Source organism: Austrofundulus limnaeus, unplaced genomic scaffold (genome assembly GCF_001266775.1).
Source record: "Austrofundulus limnaeus strain Quisiro unplaced genomic scaffold, Austrofundulus_limnaeus-1.0 Scaffold73, whole genome shotgun sequence".
Lineage (NCBI taxonomy): Eukaryota > Metazoa > Chordata > Actinopteri > Cyprinodontiformes > Rivulidae > Austrofundulus > Austrofundulus limnaeus.
In genome coordinates this window covers 601,123-610,557 of record NW_013952475.1, presented here as the reverse complement: position 1 = coordinate 610,557, position 9,435 = coordinate 601,123, and the positions used below count along the sequence as shown (strand labels likewise).

At 39.3% G+C, this 9,435-nt stretch overlaps 1 protein-coding gene across 1 annotated transcript in view; it reads left to right on the top strand.

Moving 5' to 3' along the window:
• Nucleotides 1–9,435, top strand: part of ptprsa (protein tyrosine phosphatase receptor type Sa) — a gene marked incomplete at its 5' end in the record, with an annotated part of 143,769 nt that overhangs the window by 131,278 nt on the left and 3,056 nt on the right. The window contains 1 exon segment of the mRNA XM_014010777.1: nucleotides 5,077–5,231. Coding sequence (XP_013866231.1) covers nucleotides 5,077–5,231 — 155 coding nt within the window.

The following is a 9,435-nucleotide window of genomic DNA, read 5'->3' as shown; positions in this document are numbered from 1 at the left end:
GCGTTACATGGCTTAAAATGAGTTTGTATACAATTATCACCAGTTCAGTAGATATTACGTTGCTATCAGTTTCTTCTTGTAATCAGAATAGTTTACCCTTTTTTTGCCCCTATTATGTATTTATGTAGAAAAAGTACCGCATCTTCAAAAGACCAAAATGAACCTCTGTGAGGACTAGTGTACAAAATATACTTAATAAATTTCTTCCTCCAAACTTTCTAAAATGTCTTTAAAGTTATAATTTCTTCTATATATAAGATAACTCCTACATGAAGCAAGATTTTACAGTGGCTTTAATAATGAGAGTTCATGACCAGAGTGACTTTTTATGAAGTGACAAGTGTGAAACCTGTTTCGCACCACCTAAATTATCTCTTTATCTCAGGATCTTTTTTCTCTCTCTCTCTCTGTTCCAATTAGATCTGACAGCTTGAAACAACAGAAATGTAGCAGTTCAAATACTTTTTCTTTTCCCCTGCAAAAACTGGCCGACTTGTTTAAAGATTTCCCAGTCGATATGGCAGGTAGCTGCAGTATCAATATTTTTGTTGGTACTGGAAAAAGACTAATACATCTTCTTGCTTACACAAACAGGATACTATCAAAACTTAAATAAATCAGAACCTAAAGCCTAGACTCGGCAGAAGCAGAGTACTCAGCAACATTCATGTGCACAGGCACTCTTTCCTATTCTCCTAAATACATTAATGCAGTGTGCAAAATGCCTCTGAACGGTCACACACACACACAAATGTGCACATCCTGTTCACTGTCTGCTGCAGGGCAGTCTGAATGCTGACCTAACAACAAACTATGCCAAACAGAGACTGTCCATTAAAATGTTTTCATGCCCCCAACATACCGTATTGTCTTAAGGACTGATCAGGTGTTTTCATTTTACAGCATTAAAGCAGGCTGAGCCATCAAAGTGCTCAACAGCACCAATAAAAAAGTCTAATCTTATCACGTTTATAGAAAGAAAGCGGAGAGATGGTAGGATGATAGTGCAGCATATGGTTGTGTTTGTGTTGGTGTACGTTTTACAAGCCCCAGCTCCCTTTTACTGACTGTGTGCGCAAGTAAAAAGTGTTTGTAAAGTTGGCTTTAACAGCAGGTACCGTCAATCAGATGTATGTTTGTGTTTTTGCACAAAAATGTGTCGGTGTGTCGTCACATGCGCCTGCACAGTAATAGCACAGACTTCATGCAGTAATGGCATAGACTCCAYGCCTCAACACTCACATCTACAGAGCCAGTCACGTATTTAATCACACAATTTGACACGCCGTGTGGGCCCCCAGGTTGTGTGTTAAATTTTCTCCTTTTATTTTCCCTTTTCTTTTTCCTTTCACATTTTCTTTGGCACGCTTGGTTTATTGTGTTGTTGTCTTTGCCCCTCTCTTTCATTTTTAATCCCCCCACTGAGGCTAAATGTTTTTGAGTGGAACAACAAAGACACCAAAAGAAAGAGAACGCGCAATGTGTCTTGGAACAGCAAAAGGAACATGAGATGATAAACAAAGAGAGTCAGTACATGGAGCTTAACTTATTAGAATCACTGTATTTGTCAAGAGCAATAATGGAAAAGAGTGCATCTTGGTAGCAGCGGTGCAGAAACGTGTTTGTATCAGGTACAGGTACATTTATTGGACAGATGGGTATATTCTCTGCGCTACAGCAGCTACATACTGTAAAGCCACCGTACGGTTGCCATTTGCATTTTTTTTCCCTGCTGGCAGTAGAGAGAATTTGTTATCGTATGGCAAAAATCCAGAAGACTAAAACAAGAATCTAGGGCAAGTACTTGTCTTCCTGAACACATTTGACATTATTCGGCTTGTTTTCGTCGGTGTCAAAGTGGTTTTCTGTGTTCTTAAAGAAAAAATAACTGAAACAAGTCAGGATGTGGAGCCACTTATATGGCGACTGGTGGTTATAAAAGTTATGTACTTTTTTTTTTCTATTTGCCAACTAAATGACTCTGTGCATAACGTCTTTAAAATAAAGTTTTTCTTGCTGTAGTTATAAATATCTTACAATTCTACTATGCAGTTCAGTCAGATTCACAACTAAGCTGCTCTGGATGTTTTTAATTTATATATTTAGGTAACTAGCAATACAATAAGAATTAAAGATTTCAAAATACAAACAAAAGTGCAAGTGTAAAATTCACTAATAAAAATTTAAACTTGTTTTTTTCTTAGTCTGACACAATAACATTTTTTCAATGGAATGATAACCCCACCTCCTCTTAAGAAGCTTACGGAAATTTTTGAAATCTAACCCAAACTATGTACGAAAAAAAATTGACCTGAACAGTTTTAACATCGCTTCCTACTTCTATTCAAGCCGGTGTTATTCCGTATGTGTCTTCCTCTGGCTTCATAAAATAACTGTGGTCACCCTCACATCGCTTACAAAATTTACGGAAGTTTAGGAAATTTACGTAAATTTACGGACGGACCGAAAGAGGAGTTGGTGGGAACGATACACAACAGCAGCTACTGAAGCTGTTACATCGCTATACATCACTATCCTAGCCAGCACAATTTGTACTTTATGTGTTTATGCTGCTTAAGAAGTTTACAAAATTTATGTAGCGTAATAAAAAAAAAAACAGCTCACGGCGAACCCAAGGTTCCTCACGGTGCCGTGCGGGTGTCCTGAGGTGTTGCCAACTGAAAAAAGTGTTGGAAAATCAAAGAGGTACATGCCTGTTCTCATGCTATAGAGCAGGGGTTCTCAAACCTTTTTGGGCTTGGGGACCCCTTACATCAGCAAAAATAATTCCAGGGACCCCCTCATAAACTTCATGCTGTTTTAAAAGATAATTTTTTGTCATTTCAACCCCTAAATGCCATGGGAATGTATATTTTTATTTAGTTTATTATGTTTATTTTATTAGTTCATTGTTGTTCGTGCATTTTTTTAAAAATAAAAACCATATTAACAATTTAGTGAATTTTTTGAGAACCCCCAAGATATCTCTCAGGAACCCCTGGGGTTCCTGGGACTCCAGTTTGAGAACCTCTGCTATAGAGGTTACGAGACCTGACACCATTAATTGTTTAATTTCAGTGACTACCTTTTGCAACAAATGATCAAAATTTAACGGTGACAGAGTCATAAAAAAGCCAGCTGAGTGTTAGAAAAAAACTGTTTTTATTAGCTTCTAGCACACAAATAAAATGTGTGCATGTACAAATAAGCTGCTTGTTTTCGCACAATCTTCATTTGTCAAGTGTACGCTAAAATGCCACAAACTGTTTTTAAAAGATCTCCAATAGGGAGAAGAGCTTGTAAAAATCTCACTGTTTCTCAACAAAGGTCTGATTTACCTGTAAAGAGAGGTGCAAACAGGAAAAATAAAAACTGTTTTGCAAAAACTACGTGTGACCAGCTCTCAAACCTAGACGTAGAATCTGTGATTTTTATTTTACCACCAAAAAGCAGGCATCTCTAAAAAGGTAAAATAAAACACGGCACAGTTTCCAGCTGACTATTTACCCAACTGTGCAGTTCCAGTGTGATTAAAATGGAAAAGGGGGATGAGTGAAAATGGCGTCTAAAACCTGAAGTGAAGTCTGGTGTGTGGAGAGGTGAGAAACGAACACCTGGTTGTCTTAATTACTGGTGGCATCAAGCAGAGAGTCTGTTTGCGCAAAACTGCTTGTCTCGGCTGACTTTCTTGGCTAATTTGTTCTCCCTGTGACAACTTGAAAAGAACTTTCGTTACAAGGACACAAGTATCGACTGTGCACTCGCAGACTGTATAATAAGCTCTCTGAAAACAAAGCAGCTCTCTCCCCTTGTCCTCCGTGCCACCCTGCTTCAGCGTGAGCATTTCTTTAAGAAAATCTTGATGGCATGGGTAGCTGTTTCTGCCGCCTGGCCTTTAAAAACTACATCGTAGGATTTAGTTTAAGAATATGTTGTTAAGATTTTAAGTTTCGTTKCTTAGTTTTTATCGTTCCGGTCTTTTCTCCTGTGCTGTTCTTTGCTCTTGCTTTTCTTGCTTCGCTCTGCTCGTCTATAAAGCTGCTTTATTGATCGCAACGCCGGATTATCCTATTCAACATGGGCATCTCGGAGAAGCCACTTGTCGCGGCAGATACACTATTGATTAGTTTACCAGAACCATTTTGACACACACACACGCACACGCACACACACACACACACACACACACACACACACACACACACAAACACACACGTAAACTAACACAGGAGGGAAGAAAATAGAAACAATCTGGTCAGAGGTTAAAGGACACTCTGTGCCTCCCATGTGGCACAAGAGACATTATTTTTATAAAATTTCTATAAGGTTACCTTCTATATTTTTATATGTGTAGTTTGCGAGTTGGTTTGGCTTTACACACACCTTTAAAGGGACATTTCATGCAAAATCAAAAATTTTAGCCATTAAATACATTTTGTTGTGTATTTGGAGTCTCTAGGAGTGCAGAAAAGTTTAATTTAGTCTCTCTGCTTTGATATCTTTATATTTTGTTTGGATCATATTTTTCAGCCCGTTCAGTTTTCTCTATTCTCTACAATGTTTTCGGAGCTATTACGTCACAGTATTTATGATGGATCTGCCAGATAAGGATTTATCAACTACAGTCTTCATTTTCCTCTGGCTCTGGGTCAGACTCTGGCTGCAACATGTGAGGCTGGATGGACAAGTCTTCCCTTGTTGACATCTTGTAAATAATTTCTAAATAAAAAGTTTCTGCGCTGCTATACTGTATAGTGGTAAACCCCTCTTTCAAACTAGAATGGATCAGTCTGGAAGTTGGAGGGTGGGGGCAGGGTGTGAAGTACCTCTTTGGATTTTAAGAGACAGCATCAAAATGAGTTGATCTGAGACACACCTCAGAAAAGGGTAAAGAGGGGCTTGYGAAGTTACAATAAGGAGGAATTCAGACCAAAGYGTTGCAGTTCCACTTAACATAGACCCCAACTGAATGATTTCAATGTGAAAAAGAAGGACTTTCAAGCATGATATGTCTTCTTTTAATTCCTGCACATTTTCTGTAATCTTCACCTCGTCTTTTTTCCCCTCTTTTTACAGGATGGCCAGTCCAGGACAGTAAGGCAGTTCCAGTTTACTGATTGGCCAGAGCAAGGTGTGCCCAAATCCGGGGAGGGTTTCATCGATTTTATCGGCCAGGTCCATAAAACCAAGGAGCAATTTGGACAGGATGGACCCATCTCTGTCCACTGCAGGTGAGGTGTCTGCATGTCATGTTGCAGATATAAACAAAAAAGGAGCATGATTTAGTTTTGCTTTTAACTGAGCTTCAGTAAAAGGCTTCAAGTATCAAGGCCAGATTAAATCACTTCTGAAGATGATTTTTGTTTTGCTGTGCAGTTAGTTCATCCTGAGGTGCAGCTCTAACTACATCACTACATGTGATTTCTGCTCTCCTTTTTATCTCTTCTGGATTGCTACCTTTGCTCTTCAACAGAGCCTCCTTTTCCATAATTAATAAGTCTCAGATGTGGTTTGGCATTTGCAAAGAACAGAACTCAGAAATTATATGGCCATTCTTTTGGTTTTATGATTCCTTCGTGATGCATTTTTATGACTTTTGGTGTAGCATGTAAGGTAACTCAAATCATCACCTTGACATTCAGATAAAGGCAGAAATGTTGTTTTTGGTTGGATTCGCCACTTGGATCTCCAAATGTTTATATTCATTGAATAGAATCCATCCGTAGGGTTACAATAAACATTGTGCTTGCTTTTGATTTTGCTGTGATGGATGACTAGACAGAAAAAGAAAGAAAAGGCAAAGGGAAGAAGTTTTTATTGTGTGATTGATTTCGATGAGAGTATACAGAGGTTACAACATTGACAAATTATTTGAAAAATATTGTACTTATTTTGAACAGAGTGTACTTTTTGCACCATATACACACACCTAAGCACCATTACATCATCAAACATGACATAAGCTCTTTGGTCTAAAAAAAGAAAGAAAATGATCTTATTCAGTTAGTAAATGGCCCTCTGGGACTTGTAATGTGTGTAAGGGAAACTCCAATAAGACTGAGTTATTTTACCTTTCTATAAGGCTGTAATTGGAAGGAGGGGGAAGCTGTCGTTCTGTGTGTGGCTTAGTTATTGCCAGACCAGAGTAATGGACAAAAGGACTTTCAGCCTATTAAAGGCAAGAGTCACATGACCACTCTTTATTCTGCAGCTTAATGAACAGCTTAAGGATTCTGAACACGACTAAATGAACTTGGTGCAGCTTTTTTGGAGAAGACTCAAACTGTGAGCCAATCAGATTTAGGCATGGGTTGGCGCATTGGTGGATCTAGGATTTTAGGAGTTTTTTTTTTTTTTTCTAGGAATAAGTGGTCATCAAGGAGCCACAATATTCATAGAAAGGCCAAGAATTTGTTCAACATCCTTGCACACAAATCCCTGTTTTTAGTAAGGAGTACACATTTAACCAGTCACACATGTTAAAGGGATCCCTGATTAGTTGTAACATTAGACTTTATTTGATAAACATACAGTATATTTTAACTGTAAAATAAAGACTGTAAAAATACTGTAGGCTGTTTAGTTTTGTATAGTTTTAAAATATATTTTAACACGGACGGAGCCATTTTATTTACATGCAAAGCATTCTGGGTAAATGATGACGTGGATAGGTCCTCGGTGTGAGTGAGCTGTATCCACCCTGAAGGTTAATCTTGGACAATATCTGATGATCGACTCTTTTAAATGAAACCAGAGAGCGTTGACAGAGAGGAGAAGGTAGAAATGACTCAGCCTGTAACTGAAAATATAGATGGAGGACAACAGAGCTGCTTCATGGAAGAAGAACCTCAGCTTAGCCTGTTAGCTTTAGCGCTGATGTTATATTGCCTTATATGTATTAGCTCAGCGCTAGCACGAAAAACAAGCTAAACTGAGGTCCTCCATTCATATTTTCAGTTGCAGCTGAATCAATTTTGCGTTCCCCTCTCTGTCATGTAGATGGAGGACCTCAGTGATGAGAGGAGAATGTGTAGCGCTGAGTTAATACATATGTATGGTGATAGCGTCGGAGTTAACGCTAAAGCTAACAGGCTAAGCTGAGGTTCTTCTTCCATGAAGCAGCTCTGTTGTCCTCCATCCATATTTTCAGATACAGGCTGAGTCATTTCTACCTTCTCCTCTCTGTCAACGCTCTCTGGTTTCATTTAAAAGAGTCGATCATCAGATATTGTCCAAGATTAACTTCAGGGTGGATATAGCTCGCTAACAGCATTGCACCGAGGACCTATCCACGTCATCATTTACCCAGAATGCTTTGCGTGTAAATAAAACGGCCCCATCCGTGTAATATATTTTTAAACTTTTAGTTTAAAAATGATAAAAACTAAACAGCCTACAGTATTTTTACAGTCTTTATTTTACAGTTAAAATACATGTTTATTAAATAAAGTCTAATGTAACAACTAATCATGGATCCCTTTAAAACGTGAAATGTACTGCAATTTTCAAAAAAGCTTGCACAGTAAATTCTCTTTACCAATTTTCCATACATTTTTACTATACATACATACGTAAAATCCTCTCAGACTAACAGCATGTCAGAAAATCCAGCGATCATTTGTCAGTTGAAAGATTTTTTCTACAGGATTGTTCAAATCTTCTTAAGAAAAGAAGTAGATTTCTGTAAATTAGATTCATGCTGGACTTACCTGTTTGACTCATTAGGGCCACTAGTGTTCGTACATGGAACTGCACCCACCATGCTCTTGGAGCAAAGGACAGATGAGTAGCAGGAGAGAGGGGGCACTTCATGGGGCCAATGCCCCTGTGGCCCCACCCCTAGAACTGCCCCTGATTTGATATCACCTGTGATTCAAGCAAAACCTTTTTTTTTTTCATCTTTTCTCCTTATTTATTTATTTATTTTACAGAGCAGAAGATGATCAACACATACAGGTTTATCTCTGTTTATTAGGCTACAGACAGGTGTCAACAGGCAGAGATCTCTTTTTGTTTTTTTTAAACATCGATATTGACTGTTTGTTTTTATTTGCTACCACGGCAGCCCCCTCTTCAGCTTTCCTTCTTCCCCACCCATTTTTTTTCCAAGCTTTATCTCAGAGAGAAGAGCTTATGTWTTGCTTTTCTCTCACTCTTTCGTTTTCTATCACCAGACTTTCTCGTCTGTCATCTGCCTCTCCCTTAATCCACTTGCTCCTCCTCCCCGTCCTCCCCATCCATCCGTTCTCCTAGACCCCATTTCTCTCCCTCCCCTTCCTCCTCCTCCCCGCTTCCCCTCGGCCTCTATCTAATATGCCCACATGCTTTTTGTCATTAATTGCATGATTACTTCCTGCGAATGGGGACATGAAATCCTCTCAGCCTGCAGTGGCTCGCCGAGCTTTAAGATTTGGATCGAAGGAGGTTGAAAAGAGGAAGAGGAGCTCCGAGTGAGTTTAAGAGCCCATGTGTCGAGCTGAGAGCGACTCCCAGGAAGCAGCTTTGGGTGGGCTGAGAGATAGCGCTGCGTGCTGGGGCGATAGTGTGTTCTGCATGATTAGACTACACTGTTTGCTATCATTGGAATTTGTCAAACGTTACAAGCTACCTTTGTCCTCCACAAACACGCTGGAAGTCGGTGGCATATATGAGCCCAAAGTGTCTGCGGCTATCAGTTTTGCTCCTCATTCAACAAAGTGACATCAGAGGCTGGGCAAAAGCTCATATAAATCTGTTGTCACATCAWTTATTGTTCCATTGGTGATGTGGAAGTCATTTCACTGCAAAGCAGCTTAAAGAGGCAACTCTCAAAGTATTGTGGGATCCAAGTTAAGACTCAGACTGTATTTTTAGAGAGCAGCAGCCAAAGAGGTTTTTTTTTTCCTCCTTGCACATGGAAGGAGGAGCTTAATAAGGCTGAACGTTGTTCATGTGGCTGTGCGATTTAGGATGTGTGCATGTGTTTGTGTCCTTCAGGACAAAAATGGATGCATGCATGCAAATTGTCTCCTTGCTTTCGCTGTTCTTGTTACCAGTTGCCTAAATGCCACGGACATCCGGTCCAGCACTTGATGCCACTCCCAACACTTCCGGTTCACGGTCAACACAGTGTTAGCAAAAGATTTTTTCACTCTTAATGATCTCCACAGTACAGAATTAGCATATTACATGTACCAACACAAACACAAGAGACATAAAGGTCCAGCCAAGTGGAAAAAAATCACTCCAAAGTTGATTAAAGCCATAAAAACGTTTGTGTTTATGGTTCCAGAATTTACCCTTTTTCACTATTACGTGGCTGCTTGTTCCGTGAATTTTTCACGTAGAGCTGTGACACTTATATTGTTGGAAAGAGCAGGGTGTAGGCTTTAAATTGGTGGGCTACTTGTATGGTTTGGATCGTTTTCCCCAACGTTAGTGAACTGAAAACGTAAT